Source organism: Nansenia antarctica (genome assembly GCF_963989245.1).
Source record: "Nansenia antarctica genome assembly, chromosome: 3".
Lineage (NCBI taxonomy): Eukaryota > Metazoa > Chordata > Actinopteri > Argentiniformes > Microstomatidae > Nansenia > Nansenia antarctica.
The window spans coordinates 79938160-79962008 of NC_137688.1; the positions used below are offsets into that span (position 1 = coordinate 79938160).

The window sequence follows — 23849 nt, forward strand, 5'->3', positions numbered from 1 at the left end:
TTGAACTAATCAGAGGTCTCTACCAGTGTTACACCACTAGTTCAGTAGTAATAAGTTAATAACACTCCATTGCATGTCTGTGTTTCTCAGTAGATGAAGCCAGCTGGAACCAGTAGCCTACTGTCCTCACAACATTTAAAAATATATATATTTATATGAAATATATTGAATAAAACTAAATTTGATAAAGAAACTGTTACTTATCTTTTTTATATGCTAAACTTGATTAAATTGATGATTACATGTTGAAGCTGTAGAAGAAGAAGAATGAAAAATGTAGGCTAATCAAAATTGTTTTTTAACCACATAATTCTAAAATTCCTGCCTTTTACACATGTTCACTGGGCATTTATATTACATCCAAATGTCATTTCTCAACTTAATTATCAGGCAGGCTCATAGACTTACAGCAATGTCATTTCTTCAGGCAGGCACACAGGCTAAGCTCTGCACAATGAATTCCATCAATCAGAACTTTCTGATTGTAGCTTACACTCCAAATAGTATCTATGCCTTTGGCCAGCACAAAGACAGATAAGAAGAACAGGGAACATTCCATCGCGAGTGAAGCGAGCAAGCGGGAAAAAATTGGCCTCCTCAATTCTGGAAGTCACCAGCCTCCACTGATGTATACATATGTGCAGGTTATTACAAAATGCGGCGGTGGCACTTTTTTGTAACACAATTGAAAAAATGGAAATGTAATAAATATATTTGACCATGAAAAGCATTTTAATTCTCCAACATAAAGAAAATCCAGAATTGCATGTGTTGAAACTAAATAGTATTTCTATTGACCACTTATGCTGAGACATTCTGAAGATCCGATAACAGGGGATCATATTATTGTTGAAAAAATGCCTTGTCTGGCAATCAGGGAGCCCTGGTTCAGACGGATCATGCCCATGCGGTCTGGCGTGAACGTGTTAATCCGGTAGTCCTTACAGCTCCCCAGCACGTCGCCTCTCAGACTGTGGTACACAAAGACACACACACAGACACACAGACACATGACTGAAGGAAGACAGGGGGGACACACCCACACTTCGCACCGCCTCTGTTGTGTACGGTAGAGGAGTGCTGCCTCAGTCACGCTCAGGCTGTGGGTCACGTTACAAATGAAGTGCAGTGTTTCCTCTACATGCATTTATTGGTGTCGGGCCGCCACGATGGAATTTCCTCCGCCACGAATTGATTCAGTCCACAAAAAAAAAAAAAAAAAAGTTCTCAAAAAAAAAAAAAAAAATCTGAGCATTTTAGCTGATTAAAATATATCTGATCCTAGATCAGCGCTATAATGGATGTTGACTAAAAGTGCACCTAAATCCACGCCCATCTCTCTCTAACCGCTGATCCAAAATCAGATTAATGACATTCAGTTGACGACGTGACACAAGGGCTCCTGATTGGTCTAAATGTGAACTGTGGTATTATTGTTATTGTGTACAGGCCACCGTAGTGACATCCGGGGGGTATTTCATCAACATCGCTAAAGGGAAAATCCAGGTTTAGTCTGATAAATCTCGCGAGAGTTCTTACAAATATCCAGGCATATTCTGATAGGTCTCGCGAGAGTTATCAAAAATAAGCCAGGATTTTCCTTTAGCGACGTTGATGGAATACCCCCCAGGTCAGGTGGGCAGGTTACGACGAGACAACAAGAGACCGGTATTGTAGAGCTTACAGAGCGAGTTAAAATAAAGACACTTACATTGAAATACAGAAGGACTCACGTGTATGTTTAATAGAATAACACGACATGGTGTCAGAAGTCCTGTAAGTGAGTGTTAAGAGTTAGATCGGCCGACAAGTGTCATTTGAGCTCGTGACGGTGAGAAGGGAGAAGAAAAGATGGATGCTAATGCTAACGCGGGAGCAGCTGCAGTCCAGAGAACGGCGCCAGTTTCAAGTGCTACGTTAGCAGACATTAGCAAGTCAAAAAACGATTCTTATGTGACGTCACTTTAGCAACGACACAGTATTGTCAAGGGGAAAAGAAGGGGAGACGATTTTTTTATTGACAACGGAATTACATGCTGGAAAAACATGCAGCTAAAATTCTGGGAACATTTGGACAATAAGAGACACACGGGAGAAGTACGGGAAAACAGGGCTCATGTGGGTCTCATCAAAGGTAAGAGTTTGTTTTCTTTAACTCAGCTGATACTCAGCTGTTTACCGAATGCTCCATCTGACTGTGATTTTACTTCTGTAATGTGGTGGGTTGACATAATTCACGCACGGAACTATAGGTTGAGACTATTGTTCCGTCCGTAGTACCCAAGTTGTTTAGACTGTTCTATTTACTGCTTGAGTGTGTTGTTGACAATCGTTCATGTCCTTCATTAAACGTTTAGCTTTGTCATTTGATACGCCGCCTACGACTACCATCTCTCTGCACTACAGTAAACAGTTAATCAGTAACGTTAGCCGCTTTTGTGCTCATGTAGGCCTACTTCGTATTATATTATAGCTGATGATCTTTGTGTGTGTATGTGACTGTCAGTCACAAGTTTATATTCTGTATATTCATTTTTTTTGGCCATCCTCTAGTTTTGGCTGTGATTAGAAAAAAAAAAAAAAAAAAAAAACTTGTTTTGAGCGCGCGTGCGCGTTTCCTGCGCGTGCACGCTAAAAAAATCACGGCCACCCGCCACCATTGGAAAAATTCCTGGAGGAAACACTGAAGTGGTTTGGAATCAAAGATGTAGAGGAAGGCCTGGGGGGCGTGTGGACAACCTGGGGGGCGTGTGGACAGTGTGGACAGTGTGGACAGTGGGGACAGTGTGGACACCCACCTGATGAGAGGCAGCTTCTGCTTCTCCAGGGGCTCAGTAGGAAGCAGAGACACGGGGACCAGAGGAACCACCTCTACTCTCTGAGGATCACACACACACACACACACACACACACACACAACAATCAGTTAAACATCAGACAGACACACACACACACACACACACACGTTACACAGCAGACACACACAACAAACAGTTACACATCAGAAACACACACTCACACACACGACAATCATCAGACACTCACACCACAATCAGTTACACATCAGAGACACACAAACAACAACATCAATCAGTTACACACTGTATACATACAGTCAGACAAGGCCCGTTCAAAAATTACACTTTCTGTTGCTGCACCCAAGCTGTGTTCCAGCCCTTCCACCAGCCATCCCATACTCTCCATACATTCAAGACCAGGCTCAGGACCCATCTGTTCAGACTGGCCTTCCTACAGCATGGCAGGGGTCCTGAGTAACACTATGCTCCCATAGCTGCCTAAGCTTTTACTACTTTTTTCGTTCTTTTTTAATACGATTTTTTCTTTTGTATTTTTGCTCTGTTTGTTGTTTGTTTTTTTGGCTTCTCTTTGTTTTCTGTACAGTGTCCTTGAGTTTGAGAAAGGCGCTTTTAAATCAAATCTATTATTATTGTTCTATAAATCTCACACAGAGACCCTTCGGAGGAGCATCTGATGTACACAGACGGTCTCCTGGGACCACTCACCGCGGTCGACTCCTCGTTCATGTCCGTGTTCTGAGAGACCTCAGTGGCGACGTGGTCTAGGGAGTCCATGACGTCAAACACAATGACCCGACGTGAACGAGTGATGAAGATCCAAGTAACAAGTCAACACTTAGATGAAGTTGTACTAATCTATGCTAAAACGTCTTCTAGAAGAAACGTTATGGGAACTGTTTTGAAAAGAACCTCGCAGACGCCATCTTTGAATTTGACCGGGAGATGTTTTTCTTCTCCTTCTTTGTGTACTTCCTCTCTGACGTCAGTGTGAACCGAGACCATGTGCTCTAGCGCCACCTACTGTGGAGAGCGTGTATGACCCCCCCCTCCCCTATCAAACCTGCACTTGCGCTTTATTACCACAAGATAGACTGCTTGGACAACGTTCGAACCATGGCCGTCTCCAAATCTGCCTATTTCCCTCAAATCTCCGTATTACTATTGGCCGCAGATATCATAATCATTTGAGGTATCTTTTAGGTTCCAGTTCGTTGGTAATGCGTGCCCTTCTAATTGCATTGCTATTAATATACCCCTTGTTTTGGGTTATTTTGGTTTGTTTTGGGAAGAAGATTACTTTCTGTAATTTGTTAAATTAAGTGTATGATTACGTTTTTGTGTATGATCATTTCAAGCTGTTTTCAAATTATGTTGTGAAAAGTGATTTTCTCGTGGCGTTTCTCATGACGAGTTGGCTGTCATGGAAATTCAAAACAAACTCGCTGCATCCGAGGACTAGAAAGTTTCTTTGAGGCGACTTTCTGTGAACCTTTTATACTTTTTATAGAAACATATGGAGAGCCCATATTAACCAAGCCCAGTAATGAGACATTCTTCTACGTCAAATATTATTTTTAAATTCAGGTATTTTATTTATATTTTGACTTTTGACTGTTCTAACAAATTGATTGTGGCATTTACCCCCATATATAGCAGCGAATATTACATTATTTGATATAGTCTTTGCTGCTTTCTCATTGAAAATTGCAGCCTGTATCTAGAGATTAATTGATGGGAACTCGGTCCGCATTTTGCTGAATTTGAATCGGAGAAAGAATCAACAAGGAAAAAAGCCTATTAACAATTTTCGCATTCGTAATATGAGTTTAGATTTCGCATATTCCCGCATATCATACAAACTTATTTCTGACTAATCAATTTCACGTTATGTTGATAAACAACACAAAAATATTGATCAGCAACAGTTCTCTTAACAAAAAGCTACGTTATCCAAGATCATACATTACATTTTTTTTAAAAGTGTTTTTTTCCCCCTTTCCTAACACCAGGGGAGCCACCCCTCCTAAATTTCGTTGTTTGGTACCTGTACTGTAGCAATGACAATAAAGTCCATTCATTCATTCATTCATTACATTGTTGTTATTGTCAAATCTAACAGCTTTGTATCGAATGCCTCATTGCTACAGTTCTGTTTCTCGATTTAGGTCGTAGGGATCAACAAAAGCACATGGATGTTTCAACCTAGAAATAAGTTTATTTCAAGCACTGTTTATGTTTAAGGCCCATTTCTTACAGGTCATAAACTAATGTCTGTTGTTGTGTTCCAGTTATAATGCGGCTACACTTTTAAGGAAGTACCGCATGCATGGTGTTCGAATAATGGTGTTCGAATAAACTACTACTACTGTCGTCGCAAATCGCAAGGTAAATGTGACTACATATTACTCAGTCAAGTAGGCTATAGCTATGCATGCTGGACTCGATATTCTGAAGGTTTTGTCTAGATATACATTTACATTTTTGGCATTTAGCAGACGCCTTATTCCAAAGCGACTTACAATCAATACATTTGAATGCTAAGCATGTGAATCATCAGTCCACCATTCGTGGCAGGAAGAGCAATCTAGCTCAGGCCCGGGGCCACTGATAGAAGGAGAAACCTTCTTCTACCACCTTTTTCTAAAACCTTTTTTATTTTTTTTATTTTTTTATACTGGAGGAACAGAGAAGCAGTACAAAGAAGTTCAAAGTACAAAGATAAAAGTTCCCCACAGCTTTTTCCCCACAGCCATCCGGCTCCTAAATGCCGCTGCCCCCCCCCCTGACCTGACCCCTATCTATATCTACCCTCCCTCCACCCCCACCCAGAGAGCTTTGGACTGTCTGGATATGAACACTTGAACACTTGATCTCTGCACTTTATATTTATATTAATTATGACTCTTGCACTATGATGTTGGTTTGCACTGTCTTGTCCTGTCTTGCACCTGTCCTGCTATAAACCGTGCTCCACTGTCCCAAACCAAATTCCTAACATGTTTACATGTCATGGCAATAAAGTCTTCTGATTCTGATTCTGATTGAAATACCGGTGAATTTATTTAGAGTTATTGTGCTGTTGGCTTTGAGTGTTCTGCGTAAATCCGGTTGAGATGCAGGTGAATGTTGGCTATGTCTTAGGTATGCTGTTGGCATTGTGTTTATGTGCGCGTTAAAATGTTGTGTGTGTGCGCTGGGGAGGAGGCGGGGGGGGGGCTTTCTACACGTCCAGGCCCAGGGGCCCATGTGGTCATTCATCTGTCTATGCCAAGAGTCAATATTTGGCCCCCATCTATTCAATCTCTACAGTCTACATGCTTCCATTGGGACATCATAAAAAAGAACAAAATTGCCTACCACAACTATGCGGATGACACTCATATCTTACATAGCCCTCTCACCGAACGACTATAGTCCCATTGACAATCTCTGCATTGAACAAATAAACACCTGGGTGACACAAAACTTCCTCCAACTAAACAAGGACAAAACAGAGATAATTGTATTCGGTGCACCTGACAAAAGATCGAAAGTCAGTGCAAAACTTGATTCTCTCTCTCTCTTCAAACTAAATAACAGGTCAGAAATCTTGAAATCTTGAAATCAACAGTCACATAAATCAACAGTCACATAAACTCGATAACTAAATCAGCCTACTATCACCTGAAAAACATAACAAGAATGAGAGGTTTCATGTCCAAGCAAGACCATGAAAAACTCATCCATGCATTTGTTTCAAGTAGACTTGTTTATTGTAATGGTAAATTGCAGCTCATCCAAAATGCCACTGCTAGGGTCCTAACAAAAATAAGCAAATAAGTTTGAACACATTACACCAATCCTGAGATCCCTACACTGGCTACCAGTCTATAAGAGAATTGAATTCAAAATCCTCCTAATTACATACAAATCACAAAATGGTCTTGGACCAAAATACATGTCAGTCTCCTCCTACCCTATATTCCAGCAAAGCCCCTAAGGTCAGCTGACACTGATCAGCTAATCTGCTGCAGAACAAAACAAGGTAAAGCAGCATTCAGTCATGCTGCTGCATGCTCCTGGAAGTTGGAACAAACTCCCTGAAGAAATCAAACAGGCCAAAACCCTACAAATATTTAAAACTAAGCTAAAAACCTTTATGTTCTGCAGCAGTTATGATTAAACACAAACACTTCTATCTATGCCTTTTATCCATTAACTATTATCTTTTTTTTAAATTGTTTTAGCGGGGGGAATAGTTAAGGGCAGCAGTTTAATACAGTTGCAGTAATAACACTTATTTTTTTATTCATTGTCTTTTTATGTTGTTAAATGTTTAGATATTTATTTTCTATATGAAATGAAATCAAATGGTTCAAATTTTTTATTTATTTTATTATTTTCCTTCTTTTTCAGTATTTTATCATTATTTAATGTAAAGCTCTTTGAATTGCCCCTGTTGTATGAAATGTGCTATACAAATAAACTTGCCTTGCCTTGCCTGTGGTCTAGTGCCGCCGTGTGGCCAGTGGCGGTACTGCCCTGTGGTCTAGCGTCGCCGTGTGGCCAGTGGCGGTACTGCCCGTGGTCTAGCGCCGCCGTGTGGCCAGTGGCGGTACTGCCCTGTGGTCTCTGTGTTCAGGACACACAGTTTGGTTCCCAGCAGATCCGTCATGGCGATGCATGCGAAGGCGACGCCGCCACAGATCCCCGACACACGCCGGGAACTCTCGGAGCTGGTCAAGAGAAAACAAGAACTTGCTGTACGTTTACTCAATATTATTTACAATTGGAGAATTGCAACATTATATCGGTTGCTACTTATTTTACTCCTGAATTCTGTTTCGTTTGGTAGTTAGCATGCTGGCTAACTAGGCTAGCAGGCCTCGCCTCTCATTCTACTACCGGCAAGCTAGCTAGCTGTTACTACGGTAACCAAAGCATGAATACAGCTCGCTAATGTATTCTTATAACTGACATCTGTTCAATTCAACGTCATGTGGTTATGTATGATGTTTACTAGCTAAATGCTTCTGTACTGGGGACATGGTTAGGGGTGTAATACCGGGTATAACCTTCCAGGGGGCAGTCACAACCTACTAGTTATGAATGAATGAATGAATGAATGGTCTTTATTGTCATTGCTACAGTACAGGTACCAAACAACGAAATTTAGGAGGGGTGTTATGTATGTTGGCTATGTGTTATGTATGTTGGCAGCGTGTTGGCAGCGTGCATTTAGCCACTGTTTTATGGCTAAATGTGTGTGTGGCAATAAGCTTTAGTCAAATGTAGTACTGGTCAGTGTCACCTCCTGCCTTTTGCATTCTTTCCACAGGAGACGTTGGTGAACTTGGAGAGGCAGATCTATGCCTTCGAGGGCAGTTACCTGGAAGACACTCAGATGTACGGGAACATCATCAGAGGATGGGACCGATATCTCACCAATCAGAAGTAGGCTAACACGTTAGACGTTCCCTTCACGCATCAAATGCGTTAGCCTCATTTATTCGAACCCGTGTTTACAACGTGTCTTACTTTCATCGTGAATTGTTCTTGTGCAGAAATTCCAACAGCAAGACTGACCGACGAAACAGGAAGTTCAAGGAAGCGGAGCGTCTGTTCAGCAAGTCGTCTGTCACCTCTGTAGCGGTGAGTACCGCCCCCTGCCCTCTACCTCCGCCTGCCCCCTGCCTTCCCCTTGCCCTCTGCCCCCTACCCTCTGCCCCCTGCCTGCTACCCTCTACCCTCTGCCCTCTACTCTCTGCCCCCTGCCCTCTGCCTGCCCTCTGCCCCCTATCCTCTGCCCGCTACCCTCTGCCCTCTACTCTCTGCCCCCTGCCCTCTGCCCCCTGCCCGCTACCCTCTGCCCTCTGCCCTCTGCCCCCTGCCCTCTGCCCTCTGCCCTCTGCCCCCTGCCCTCTACCCTCTGCCCCCTGCCCTCTGCCCTCTGCCCCCTGCCCTCTACCCCCTGCCCTCTACCCTCTACCCTCTACCCTCTACCCTCTACCCTCTACCCTCTACCCTCTACCCTCTACCCTCTGCCCTCTGCCCTCTGCCCCCTGCCCTCTGCCCTCTGCCCTCTGCCCTCTACCCTCTGCCCTCTGCCCTCTACCCTCTGTCAGGGCTGTTCCTGGGTCAGGTATGTGAGGTAGTGAGGTAGTGAGTGACTCAGCTGTCTTGTCCTCTTGGTCCCCAGGCCGTCTGTGCCCTGGGGGGGATACCAGACCACATGAACGAGAAGCGTGAGTAGCCTCTTCAGCACAGTTTTGTCACAGTTGGGGTGTGTGTGTGTGTGCGTGCGTGCGTGCGTGCCTGAGAATACATCTCTGGGAAACACTGAAGTGAAAAGTGAGGTATGTGTCTGTGTGTCTCTGTGTCTCTGTGTGTGTGTGTGTGTGTGTCTTTGTCTGTCTCTGTGTGTGTGTGTGTGTGTGTGTGTGTGTGTCTTTGCCTGTCTGTGTGTGTGTGTGTGTGTGTGTGTGTGTCTTTGTCTGTCTGTGTGTGTGTCTGTGTGTCTGTCTGTCTGTGTTTGTGTGTGTGCGCGTGTGTGTGCGGCCCCCCCAGGCGAGCCAGGCAGCGGGACAGAGAGCGACACGTCCCCGGACCTCCAGAACCAGGAGAACGAGCCCAGCCAGGAGGACACGGAGGACGCAGACGGCCCCCTGCAGGACCTGAAGCCCCAGAAGCCCCCCGCCTCCTCCTCCTCCGCCAGCCACCACGGCGGCAGCCACAAGAAGAGGAAGAACAAGAACAGACACAGGTACCACACACACACTACACACAGCGCTTTAACCCAGGAACACACACTACACACAGCCCTTTAACCCAGGAACACACACTACACGCAGCCCTTTAACCCAGGAACACACACAGGTACTAACACACAGCCCAGAACACACACATCAGGGTTTCCGTTAGAAAAAATTGGCGCCGGTCATCGTGTCCGGGAAGATTTCAATTTACCGGACAAACGTGAGATATTCCGGTCATCATATTAAAATATAATATAGCTGTTTGTCGCGGTGATTACTGTTGTGTAGCCTAGCCTATATATGCCGTTTAATGTCTATTTCTCATCCGATACGATTAGATGCGAGCTATATAATATATAATACTATAACATGATTCGCATGCGCGCTATGCCATTATGTCCAGCGCTGAACGCGCGCCACACTGGGAAATGAACAGACTGCATCGATCAATGAACGGACTCCACATTACGTTAACTGAAGTCTGTTAAATTGTTTGGGATTAATGTGAGTTTTCTATTTTCTCTTTCCAGTTTTACCCTTTTTTTATCAATAAAACAACGTCATTTCTATAACCAGGTCTCGCTGGTTGGGAAGGCATTTAGTTTAACTGCCTGTCAAATCATACTTACTCGGACTCGGGAGTACAACTCCTCCTCCGCCTTCACTGTGAGTAAACTGACACTGAGAATGTCGTCACGTCACATTTTACCGTAATACCCTATATGTTGGTTGAAGTGCAACATCTCAGCTTTCAGGGACAGTTGGAATTTTTTCGATAGCACAAACCGTTTAGAAATTACGGTAATTACAATGTTGTGTGCGGATTTGTGCCGGCGGAGGTACATTTCGGCGCAGAAGGGTTTTAAGAGGGAATTATTTTCACCGGACATTATAACCGAAGAGTTTTAAATTTGTCGGACTTCAACAAATTTTACCGGACAAAGACCGGTAATTACCGGTTAACGGAAACCCTGACACAGGTACTAACACACAGCCCAGAACACACACAGGTACTAACACACAGCCCAGAACACACACAGGTACATAACACACAGCCCAGAACACACACAGATACTAATGGCGCTTTTCCACTACAGGGCCAACCCGGGTCGGCCCTGTTCTTTGGCGCTTTTCCATTGACCGGGTCGGCACGGCACGGCACAGCACGGTAAAATAGTTCTTGTTCGGGATGGGTAGCGAAAGGTACCTTTTTGACAGGCTGCGTGTGACGTGTGACGCTGCACACTGTTGATTGGTCAATGGAAATCGTCATCCCATGTTCATAGATTTCTTCGCTAACCGCCATCTTTAAATACCACAACAGATTTTGTTCTCGGAAAATGTCACTTACTGTTTCTGTAATAACTTATTAATAAAGATTAGAAAAATTATGATAACCATCGTATTATCTTAGTTTAATGTAATTTCAATGCATTATAGAACTTTTATTTACAACAAGCATAACAAAAAAATCGCTATTATGGCGATGTCCTGTGCCTATGCTGTTCCTCAGTCCAGCGGCAGTCAAATGCCGGTAGATTCGCTTCTTGCTCCCTTTAACACATGTCGGCGTTTCCCTGGTTGCGAAACTATTAGAACTGAAAGCGGCAGGTAACAGGCACGTAACATCCATATGCTGTATATATAAATACATATATTTGACTACCAGCAAGACACTGGAGCACTCGTATCTATAACAAACGTCTGCTTGATTGTATGAGCCCCGCGTCAGTCAGCCTTTCCGTAGAAATACATCGCTCCGTTATATATCTAACGTTACATGTTTTAAGGCTGATCTGTGCATGATAGTGCTGCATTATGTTGATCTATTTATATCGATCTATTCTTGCCAATTCCTTATTACCAGTGGAAAGGGGGAAGGCTAAAACACTTTGAATGGAATAGATAGGACTTTCCGTTCAATGGAGGAAGCATGATACTCGCGAGTTCATCTCGCTTTTCCCCCCGTTGATGTATTAAACAATCTAAGCAATCTAATCAGAGCAGTTGTTATTATGTCATATTATTGATGGATGTGCCATTTTTGATGGTGAGCGGATGACTGGATGTGAGCATGTATTTGACTAATGCCGATAGATTCGCGTCTTGCTCCGAAACCAGAGCTTTCGGCGCAGACAGGATTTTACAGCGTTTCTTCAAACTATCGTAATTCATGAACTATAGTAATTCATGAACTATATGCCCAATCTAAAAAATTCAAACAGTTTCTGAAAGCAGAGAAGTTGCACTTTTTGAACAGTTGAACTTTTTTAGGCTTATTACGGTAGTTCACCAACAAAAAAAAGCACAGTGCTCAACGTGTCAGGAGAAATAAAAATAGAATCGGGGCTTTAACACATGTCGGCATTTCCCTGGTTGCGAGATCTAAACTAGTCTACTAGAACTGAAAGCGGCAAGTAACAGGCACTTAACGTTACATGTTGTAAGGCTGATCTGTGCACGATAGTGCTGCATTTTGACATAATTCTTATCGCATTTCCCCCCGCTGATCTGTATAGCGGGGGGAATCTTATGACACGTAACTCCTCCTACAGTCCCGGGTCGTTCCTGTATAGTGGAAAACGTCTCGTACCCAGAACTGTTCAAAAGCGTGCCGAGGCGAGCCGTGCTGAGCCGTGCCGTGCTGGTCAATGGAAAAGCGCCATAACACACAGCCCAGAACACACACAGATACTAGCACACAGACCCTTCACCAGGAACACACACAGGTTCATAACACACCACACACAGCCCCTTCACCCAGAAGGCTAGACCAGTGATCCTCCGTCCTGGCCCTGGAGAGAGACACACTGGGGGGGGGGGGGGGGGTTCACAGACCAGGCTTAAGTCTAGTCCTGGACTAAACCCCACGTTTGAGGTCAAAGTCTCCATTGGAGATCCTTTTTTAGTCTTGGATTAGGCCTTAAGCCTTGTCAGTGAAACCGACCCCCTGATTCAACTGATGAAGTTGAAATAACTGCCAGTTATTTCAGTCAGCTGTGATACTGTAGCACAGTGTCCCAGCCTAGGGTCAGGGTCAGAGGTAGGGTCAGGATCAGGTTCAGGGTCAGGGTCACTGTGGTTCTCCAGTAATAGTTCTGGAGTCTGACTTGTGCTGCTGGACTGAACCGAACCAAGCGTAGGTAAGGGCCTCTCTTTAGTCTGTTCCTCCAGAACACGGCCAGGGATGATGAACGCCTCCATCTGAAGCTTCTCTGGCCGCGGCTGCCTTGGCTTCTTACGGGTTGTGTTTTTCTTGGTCAGCCTCGGTCGTGTATTTTTATAAAGTAGTTGGGGGGGGGTAATGTGATTGGCTGCAGCCTATAAACATCTGGTTCATAGCAAGTGGCAAGTCTGGTCTTGTTTTCATTAGAGGTGAAATCTGAGGAGTGGAAGGGAGCCATGCCAACCTTTCAGACTTGTGTTCTCAACGTCAAACCGTCACACTCGTTCCAAGCCACACAGCTGTCTGATCCACCGCAACATAGCAGGCTCACATCTCACCAGATCACGTCAATAAGGAGAAAGGCCGAATATAAACTGATGTTTGAATATTTTGACAGGTAAAGACTGTAGTGATGTTAGGGGACTAAAGCCTTGTAAGAGTCAGGCTGGTGTACTAACTAACTACTGCCGCTCTCTTCCTCCCCCCCTAACGCTGCCCCCCCCCCCCCCCCCCCCCCCAGTCCGTCTGCCATGTTTGATTATGACTTTGAGTAAGTCTGAAATTTTACTTCCTGCTACCTGTGGTGATAACATCCTGCCTTCTGTGACCTCACTCACCCCCATCCTGACTCCTCCCCCTCCCCCATCCTGACTCCCCCCACACACACACACACACTCTCTCTCCCTCCCTCCCTCCCTCCCTCCCTGTCTCCTTCTGTTGCTCTTGCCTCTTGCTCTTTTAGCTCTTGTAGCTTTGTCACGTTAAGCTTGAGTAGATGTCCAGTCATACTGCATGTCAATCCTTTCACAAGTCATGAGCTGTATGGAATGTCTTTTTCTTATGAGCTTTTCATTTTGTAGACTCAATACTTAGATATTGAGTGTTTTTGTTATTAGCTTTTCATTTCGTAGGCTCAACACTAGATACAGTATTGAGTGTTTGTAACAGGGGCATCAACACTATTTTAGAGCTCAGTTTATTTCTTGACCCTGGTTTCATTCCAAAGGTCAAGTTCCTCTATTCCAGTAATGAAACAAGCTGCCCTTCCTGCCAAAATGAGATGGGGAGGTCACAGGTTGAGTACAAAACAGAACTCTTTCACCACACAGGTGTTCATATGGTGCACTTAGTTGTTGTGGGTTGGTTGGTTCTCTTAGCTGGAGTAACTGTAGTGGTGTTTTATGTCACCATGGTTACTGTTGTTTGGAGTAAATCCTGAAAAACATAAAACCTGTTTGTCTGTCTTTCTTCTTTCCTCAGATTCGACATGAAAGTGAACAAGAAACCCAGAGCTGTAAGTCCTTCAACTACTTGTATGTTGTTGTTTTTTTTACAAAGAAACATTTCCAATCGTGAACATTTCTGGTTGAAGGAGAATCTACAGAAAGACAGAATGTTCAGAGTAGATTGTCTATATTTAGTGATGGGAATTTTTAGAACATTTTGTTTATTTGACTTAATGTCAATGAAGCTGTTTAATGCTCTTCTCTGTCTCTCTCTACAGGACTATTCCACCTAATGAAGAGGGCTTCTCCCCAGTGTAGACGCTCCCTGGCCAAGCAGAGGACTTATCCCCAGTGTCGATGCTCCCTGGCCAAGCAGAGGACCAGTGTCGATGCTCCCTGGCCAAGCAGAGGACATCTGTTTTGAAGAGTTTGATCTTCTGGACCATGTGGACTTTGTATGCCTTCGTAAACTGTCTTTATTTCCGCTTGCGTTGTGTATATTGCATGAAACATTTGCCCCCCTTCTCCCGCTATTGGAAATCTTTGTGTTGAAGCTCTTTCTGCAGACAAGTTAAATGTTTGTGTGTATTCACACGTTACTCAAGACCCAGGTGGGCTTACCGACATGTAATACACCTTATTGTATAGTGTTAAATTCAATATTTATTATGTAACTCACATTTTTCTCCTAATGTGACACACACACACAAAAAAGATCTGTCTTGGGAAATGTTACTTTTTTAGTAGTGTTGTCTAGTTTTGTAGCTCTAGAATATCCCAGCTTCTTTTTTTATCTTTTGTTTTTTTATTTCAAGATTTGTTTTGCATAAAATTGTAATAAAACATACAAAGAAGAGGATGTGGTTTTAATGAATTCCAAAAGTCAAGCGAAGCACACAGCTTACTGACCTGTCTTACTGATCTGTCCTACTGACCAGCCGTCAGAGGAGAAGATCTAGGCTCCTCCATGCTTTCTGAGAAGGATGCGCGTGGAGGACCTGAGGGTGGGTCATGTTCCTAACAGTTGGTAAAAGGCGTCCTGTTCTCTAGTACTACATGTAGGGAAATCAGCACCAAAGCTCCAGTCTTATTCTGGCAGATGGAGGTATTTCCCTCTTTATCTGTCAGTAATTACTGTCTGGTTTCTCTGGCTTCTTGGCTCCGTCCCTTACCAATTACAGGCCAGTGAGCTCATGTGAGGCATAGGATATGACAAATCCTTGGATGGTTGTTGAGATCATGGAAATTAGTTTGCATCACACAGTATTAAGGCTCCCAAGAACGAATAAAATAAACTGTTTATACGCAAAGATATCAAACCATAGCGGCATTCCTGCAGGACAGTTCTCATAGCCATGAGACTTGTTTTGAGAGTGGAAAATAGTTACCGGTTTGAAGTGAACCAAATGACAGGCTTATAGTAGGCCTATGCTATTTCCAGAATGTTCGCTGTATTTGATCAGTAAATTACCAGACATGGCAGATTTTCGTCCGATAGTTTTCATTGGCTGGATGTAAACTCGGTAGTATTAAAGGTTAGATAGCATTATTTATGTGCACACCATGCATGCAATATCAGAATCGCTCACTGGGATGCGCTATTTTACAATACATGATTTACGGTGCTGCCTTATAACCACAGACTTTCCTTATAATTAACGAAGAATCCGAAGCCTGTTCCAGATTTGACTGTCGAGTCACAGGGACCAGGAGGGCTTGGCTTGATAGATTGATCGTATCCCTCATATCCCTCCTACAATCAATCACTGGCGGACTCAGGGAGGGGGCAGGGGGGGCGACCGCCCCTCCTGGAGCCCCCACAGTTGAAAAACTTCTCTCTTAAGTGCCCTTTTGAGTGGCAAAAAATGCCCTTTTGAGTGGCAAAAATGAGAGGACGTGCCCTATTGGCTGCCCTTCCAATGGTCTAAATTTGACCATGTGCCCCCACCGTTGAAATACGTCGCACTAAAATGCCCTTTTGAGTGGCAAAATTAGAGGACGTGCCCTATTGGTGCCCCTCCAATGGTCTAAATTTGACCATGTGCACTGATGGGGTCCCATGTTGTGTAGTAGGTGCCCTTTTTTTCTTTTTCGCCCCTGCCCCTCAAACAGCCTGAGTCCGCCACTGCAATCAATCTATCAAGCGGAGCCCTCCTGCTCCTCAGCGCCAGACCAGTTGCCAGGGACACTCATGATGGATCGGCCCTTCTCTCCTCCACCAAACTGCCATGCCAATGATGTGATGTCATCATGGCCCATCCTACACCTTGGGCCTTCACCGCTAAGTGCTTCTGCTCACACAGGGCTATGTAAATAAAGTTATTCAAATGATAAAGCATTATTAAGTGTTTGTAAACAAAAAACGAGGATCATTTTATGGCTGTCTTGTTATAATAAAAAAATATGATTCTCTGTCGTCTACGAGTGTCGTCCGAACAACTAAAGCATTTAATTGCGCCGTAACTTTCCTATTAGTCATGACCTTAAGATCGGTCATGTCCCCCGGAGACAGTTGGCAGGAGAGGCCTGCTGACAGGCCTGATGGAGCCTAACCCTAACCCTGGCTGGGAGAAGACAGGAGAGGATCCGCTGACAGGCCTGATGGAGCGCCTGTCTGGGAGAAGTCAATCCCTGGGACGCATTCCTCGGTTTCATGCTGTTCCACCGCCACCACGTTTTAGAGTCACATTTCATTTGGAATGTACTCTATAGAATCACTATGTTTTAGTTTTTCTCCATGTTGCTATGGTCCTTTGGCCATTACCATTCCCCTTGCATTGTTTGTCGTTATTGTTATATACTAATCATAACTTTTTATTTGTATAGCGCTTTTCCTGCAAACATTGCAGCTCAAAGTACTCCAATTACATTATATAATCGACATTTAATTATTTAGTCATTTAAATCTTTATTAAAAAGATGGGTTTTTAGTCTTGACTTGAACATATGTGCTGAGGTTGCATCCCTAATGTAAACTGGCAGTGCATTCCACAATCTAGGTGCATAAAATGAGAAAGCAGCCTCACCAAATCTCTTCTTTTGTACATGTGGTACACAGAGAAAACCAGCGTCAGAAGACCTGAGAGCTCTATTGGGCTGATATGCTAGCAAAAGGTGAGGAGAAAATATGAGGATAATGAGTTAGGATTTTCTCTAATAAATAAGGGTAACTTTTCATCAGTGAAGGCACAAAGCAGAGGACTGGCTCATTGTAATGCATGGGGTGGAATCAGGAATGGTATCAAACACTAATTCCTCATTCTATTCCTTGAATGGAGCCCATCCTCCTTACTCAGATGTCTACCTTCTGCAGCCTCCCCTGACCTGCTGTCTGTAGTAATGCTGTTCATTCTCTAGTCATATTGAATTACTCAAAATGGATGATTGTATATTTTGTGTTACACTCCAAGTTCAAATGACATAGTTTTCCCTCTCTCTGCCCAAACCACAAAGTGCACAAGTTACCCCAAGCACAAACCTTCTCCCCCTCCCCCCTCCCCGTCTCCTCCCATGTCTACTGCTCCAGAAGCAGACATGAGGAGGTTGTGGTTGGAGGAACCAGGTTTACATTTCAGTCCATGAGTCAGTCATGTGTCATCATGGGTGAAAATGTTACTCTGAAACCAGTAATGTGATCTGGCTGTTGTTGTTTTATGCACACTAGAAGACATTCTTATCTGAACAATGGACTGTGACTGTCATGCAGGAGAACCCGTCATGGCGCGGTACAGCTGTTCTGTGTACTGGTTAAAAGGGCAGTTCATGGGGCGCTTAGGTGGCGTAGCGGGTTAAGCGCTGACCATGTAACCGTAGGGTCACAGGTTCGATTCCGGCCGGGGACATATCCTGCATGTCATCCCTCCTCTATCTCTCACCCATCCTTCCTGTCTAAATCTTCACTTTATCTGTCAATAAAGACGAAAAATATGAGTGGGACTGCCCCACTCAAAAAAAAAAGAAAGAAAGAAAGAAAAAGGATAGTTCACGGACTTCCGGTTATGGCAGCGAGGTGAATGGTCGTGCAAACTTGGTCCTCCGATGTGCTTTGACTATCTTTATGAGTAAAGCCCTCCATAACCATTCTACTGAAACGTAAATTAGGGGGGACTCTGAGGACGGCAGACTCAGTAACGGGTAATTTGTATTGTGCTGACCAGCTAGACTGCTGGAGCCTACGTAATATAGGCCTAGTTCATTGGTAATTTGTATTGCGCTGATCCTTAATTATGCTATAAGCAGCTAAACTGCTGGAGCCTATATAATATAGTTCATTGATGTTTCTCATTGTGTGTTATGTCGAGGGTTCAATTTCCTGTTTGTTTATATACTGTCTCAAAATGGAGACTACTCTTTTTGAGACTTCATTAGCCTAGTTATTTGCACCGGAGGGGCAATGTTTTAGTTCACAAGGCTATAACTTGGTAAGTTCAGTTTGTAAGGAGACCTTAGTAGGGATAGAGGTCATTGTATTAGGGGGTAAGAACTGGTTTGCTTTTAAAATGTTTCTTTTTTTTGTTTACTTTTTTCCTTTTGTACATTTCATTTTTCTTTTTACTTGCAACATGTTGGAGATAGGGACACAGGGATGTAGGTTTGGGCTGCTCCATTTTCATGACCCTATTACTTAAAAAGGACTTCCTGTCTGACCGCCCCCAGAGGGTGCGGGTGGGCTCCCACACCTCCACAGCCCTCAGACTCAGCACTGGGTCCCCCCAGGGCTGCGTGTTAAGCCCCATCCTCTACAAACCTCTACACCTACGACTTCACCCCCGTCCACCCCAGCAACTCCATCATAAAGTTTGCCGACGACACCACCGTGGTGGGCTGCATCTCGGGGGGGGACGAGGCGGCGTACAGGGATGAGGTGGAGCAGCTGGGCAAGCTGTGCAAGGTTAACAACCTGCTGCTGAACCAGTCAAAGACCCAGGAAATCATCGTGGACTTCAGGAGGAAAAAATCTGAGGTCCAGCCCCTGCACGTCGATGTAGGGAGCGTGGAGAGAGTCTCAACTCTCCGATTCCTGGGGGTGCACATACAGGATGACCTGTCCTGGAGGACCAACACAGCAGCCATCATCAAGAAGGCACAACAGCGGCTCTACTTCCTGAGAGTCCTCAGGAAATACCACCTCAGACAGGAGCTGCTTGTGACCTTCTACCGCTGCACAGTGGAGAGCATCCTCACCTATTGCATCTGCGTGTGGTTCTCCAGCTGCACAGCCGCAGAGAGGAAAGCGCTACAGAGAGTCGTGAGATCGGCCCAGAAGATCATCGGCGCCCCCCTCCCCTCTCTGGAAGAGCTGTACAACACACGCTGCCTCAGGAAGGCCTCCAAGATCTCCAGGGACCCATCCCACCCTGGGAACGAACACTTTGTTCGGCTGCCCTCAGGCAGGCGGTTCAGGACCATGTCCGCAAGGACAAATAGACTGAAGCTCAGCTTCTACCCTAGGGCCATTCAGGCCCTGAACACAGCAAAGACCTAGGTTCTAGGCCCTGGACAATCTAGACAATTTGATGGCAGCTACTAGATTGTAATCATAAGTGCAATATTGAAATACAACTGTGAACATTTCAAACCTGCGAACTGCGACACTTTAAATGAATGTGCAATAATACTATGTGCAATATGACAACCCTTGTGTACATAAGGTTCAGAGATAGGAAATGTTAGGATATTTATAGCATAGCATAGAGTACAGCACAGTGTTTTATTTGTATAGTATAGTAGTATAGTATAGTGGATAGTGGATATAGCCTTTATTTATGTAAACCAGCTCTTTTCCCTTCTTGTTTTTAGTAAAAAAAAAATCCTAGCACCAGGGGAGCCCCCCCTCCTAAATGTCGTTGTATGTTACCTGTACTGTATTAATGACAATAAAGACCATTCATCATTCATTCATTCATTCATAAAGGGTGGAACCTAGATCTTCTCCTCCAATGCGTTTTCAGGAGAGGACACAAGGAGCCGTGTTCCTAACATTTGAGAAAAGGCTGTTATTAGTCAAACGGTTTATACGCTGGGATAGTGAACTCTCCATTTAAGTGTTTCAAGTGTGGAGGAAACGGGAGCACGCGTCTGAACGTGTTTTATTGATATTGCCAGCTTTATTTGGAAAGTATGTACTTGTACTGTCTAATATCGAACTATGGTCCTACGTTATGAAATTAATTAAACTTTTGGATTGCCTCAGTTGCCTACTATGCTCACCCCCCCCCCATCCTGACGAGTAAGAACCTGTGAGTTTAACACCTGAGGACTTTTCCTCGTATCAGAAAGGTGACGTAGATCGGCTATGGTACATTTGATGCCCCCCCCCCCCATACAAAATACACACCAGTATGTTTACGACAGAGTAGCAGCCAGTTCTATCTAGGTTCCAGACCAGTTCTATCTAGGTTCCAGACCAGTTCTATCTAGGTTCCAGACCAGTTCTATCTAGGTTCCAGACACTTCAGGAAATTAACTGAAATGAATAAGCTGAGGAGAAAATCCTCCATGGAAACAACAGGAGCAGAACGTCCCTGAACCACTGGAGTGGAAACAGCCCTGCTTGTATAACAGCTTATAGAGTCAGTGTATTGTAATGTTGTTTATGTATCCTGTTACAGACAGAGGCATGCGCACACACACACACACACACACACACACACACACACACACACACACACACATGCACTGTATCATGTGAGACAGGCGTGTCTCAGAAAGGTTAGGCCTGTCCTGTGGGTGGTTGTGTGAGTGATTGGTTGAGCAGCTGGCAGTGTGTAGTTGAACGAGGTCCAGGGCTGTTGAAGTCCCCATGTAGCCCTCTGATGGAGGAGATGAGGATGAGGGAGATAGATCTCTCTGGGCCTTCCTCCCCTCTCTTCTTCTTCTGGCCTGGCCACAACCCCCCCCCCACCCCCCTCCCCCTCCTCCTCCTGGGACCAAACAAGGCTGCTCTTCTACATCTCTGAAACAAGGTCAACTATAAGTCATGGGAAAAGCTATTAAAAAAAACAAAAACAAAACAACAACTGCATAACAGCACCCTTTATTATTTCGAATTTTGGAATTGTTGATAACATGTAATACGGTTAGAGAGGTTAAGCATGTAAGAGTGTAAGAGTGTGTGTTTGTTGTGTCCCTACAGAGTTCGACAGATACAGTGGAATGATTGTGAGCGCAAAACTGATTCCATACTGTTTCTATGTCTGTCCAGAACTGGTCTGTTTCTATGTCTCTGTCCAGAACTGGTCTGTTTCTATGTCTCTGTCCAGAACTGGTCTGTTTCTATGTCTCTGTCCAGAACTGGTCTGTTTCTATGTCTCTGTCCAGAACTGGTCTGTTTCTATGTCTCTGTCCAGAACTGGTCTGTTTCTATGTCTCTGTCCAGAACTGGTCTGTTTCTATGTCTCTGTCCAGAACTGGTCTGTTTCTATGTCTGTCCAGAACTGGTCTGTTTCTATGTCTCTGTCCAGAACTGGTCTGTTTCTATGTCTCTGTCCAGAACTGGTCTGTTTCTATGTCTCTGTCCAGAACTGGTCTGTTTCTATGTCTCTGTCCAGAACTGGTCTGTTTCTATGTCTGTCCAGGGTGACGTCACCCAAACAGATCGCTTTAAGCTGATTCACATCTGCTACACACACACGCACATGCGCACGCACTTGCACGCACACACACATGCACACAAGCACACACACGCACACGCACACACACACACACACACACACACGAACACACACACACACACACACACACACGAACACACACACACACACACACACACACACACACACACACACACACACACACACACACTCATGGATGCATGGACTGAACTTCCTTCAGTTACACCAGAACAAAACAGACAGTGTTGATCATTGGTGAAAAGGTGAAAGGGAGAGAGTCTCTCTGAATAACACTGACACTGAACACCAAATGTCAGGTCACAAACCTAGGAGACATGTTAGATTCAGATCTTAAACCTAGGAGACATGTTAGATTCAGATCTTAAACCTAGGAGACATGTTAGATTCAGATCTTAAACCTAGGAGACATGTTAGATTCAGATCTTAAACCTAGGAGACATATTAAGAATGTGACATGGACATCCTTTTATCACCTGAGAAACATTGCTACGGTGAAACCTTTTCTTTCCCAGGCTGACACTGAAAGACTAATGCACGCTTTTATTACCAGCAGGCAGGATTACTGTAACGCTATCCTGCCTGGCCTACCAGAGAAAGCTATTTGGAAACTTCAAATGATACAAAATGCGTCCATGCTAAGACCAGAAGGAGGGCACACATCACACCAATCTTACAATCACTCGCCTGGCTTTCTTGTCAGTTTTAGAATAGATTTTAAGATTCTTCCATTAGTTTATAAATCACTCCATAGCCACGCACCTGAATACATGTCAGACATGTTTGTAAGATATACACCAAGTAGGTCCCTGAGGTCCTCTGGCACTGAGCTTTTAACGGTCCCTAGAGCCAGGACCAAGAGACATGGGGAGGCAGCCCCCAGGGCCCCCAGCCTCTGGAATACCTTGCCAGAAAACCTAAGAATGTCTGGAACTGTGGGAACTTGAAGCGAGATCTTAAGACATACCTATTTAAACACGCTAGTGTCATGTAGCTGTACTTGTGTCGCAATTAAATCTTCTTGATCTTTTTCACTGTTTCTCTTAAACTTTTTATTCTCTTTTTTCATATATTATGTCTTGCTTTGTTTTCTTGTCTTGTGTTCCATTTACTATGAACTATATAGCACATGTTCATACAAGCAGATGTAGCACACAGAGCTTTACAGAATAAGGAAAGACAAATACATGTCATTATATAAATAAACTTGACTTTGACTTTGACTTTGACACACACACACACACACACACACACACACAGACACACACACTCACATGCACACACACACACACACACACACACACACACACACACACACACACACACACACACACACACACACACACACTCACATACACATACACACACACACACAGTTGCCATCCCTGGGTGGTGTTATGTATCAGTGTGGATCTAAACATCCGTCTGACTATAGAATTTGGGATCCTACAGCATCTCATGAGGGGAGGCTGGTGGAGGTAGAACACCAGAGGAGGCTGGGGGAGGGAGGTAGAACACCAGGGGAGGCTGGTGGAGGTAGAACACCAGGGGAGGCTGAGGGAGGTAGAACACCAGGGGAGGCTGGGGGAGATAGAACACCAGGGGAGGCTGAGGGGGGTAGAACACCAGGAGTGGAGGTAGAACACCAGGGGAGGCTGGTGGAGGTAGAACACCAGGGGAGGCTGGTGGAGGTAGAACACCAGGGGAGGCTGGTGGAGGTAGAACACCAGGGGAGGCTGAGGGGGGTAGAACACCAGGGGAGGCTGGGGGAGGTAGAACACCAGGGGAGGCTGGTGGAGGTAGAACACCAGGGGAGGCTGGTGGAGGTAGAACACCAGAGGAGGCTGGGGGAGGTAGAACACCAGGGGAGGCTGGTGGAGGTAGAACACCAGGGGAGGCTGGTGGAGGTAGAACACCAGAGGAGGCTGGTGGAGGTAGAACACCAGAGGAGGCTAGTGGAGGTAGAAATCGGAGGACATTGTAATGCATGGAACGGAATGTGGAATGAGGGCTGTCAATACCATAAGTAATATGTGAACAGTGTTGTGTCACGTTGCCCTAAGGCTTATCAAAAGAAGCCTGGATTTTCCTTTAGCGATGTTGATGGAATACCCCCCTGGTCCTCCAATAGTTCATCAATACAGGTGTTTGTCTGTGTAGAAGTAGGCTAACATTACTGTAGGGAATGGAGATCACCTTTGCTAGCAGAAAGTACAGTATAAGGCATTTGACCCTAAGGTACTCTCTAATCTCTAATTGTAAGTCACTTTGGA

The 23849-nt window shown here is 44.6% G+C and overlaps 2 protein-coding genes across 2 annotated transcripts in view; one reads left to right on the forward strand and one right to left on the reverse strand.

The window, feature by feature from the left end:
• Nucleotides 1-689: 689 nt before the first annotated feature.
• LOC308152590 (condensin-2 complex subunit H2-like) overlaps nt 690-23849 on the reverse strand; it is a 245647-nt gene continuing 222487 nt past the window's right edge. Inside the window, exon 7 of the mRNA XM_080525597.1 lies at nt 690-971. Within this exon, the coding sequence (XP_080381723.1) occupies nt 839-971 (133 nt within the window). The 3' untranslated portion in view covers nt 690-838. The remainder of the gene's footprint in view (nt 972-23849) is intronic.
• Nucleotides 7430-14720, forward strand: meaf6 (MYST/Esa1-associated factor 6). The gene is made up of 7 exons (XM_080525551.1): nt 7430-7561; nt 8137-8252; nt 8363-8450; nt 8998-9043; nt 9366-9561; nt 13980-14013; nt 14224-14720. Exons 1-7 carry the CDS (start codon nt 7472-7474, stop codon nt 14236-14238), a joined length of 585 nt encoding a protein of 194 aa, XP_080381677.1. The 5' UTR covers nt 7430-7471; the 3' UTR covers nt 14239-14720.

What these genes read in the sequence shown, in the direction of transcription:
- meaf6 (XM_080525551.1), top strand. Translation starts at nt 7,472, where the DNA reads ATGGCGATGCATGCGAAGGCGACGCCGCCACAGATCCCCGACACACGC. An exon ending in CGTCTGTCACCTCTGTAGCG is followed by an intron (nt 8,451 to 8,997) that starts GTGAGTACCGCC and finishes CTTGGTCCCCAG; the next exon opens with GCCGTCTGTGCCCTGGGGGG. An exon ending in AAGAACAAGAACAGACACAG is followed by an intron (nt 9,562 to 13,979) that starts GTACCACACACA and finishes TTCTTTCCTCAG; the next exon opens with ATTCGACATGAAAGTGAACA.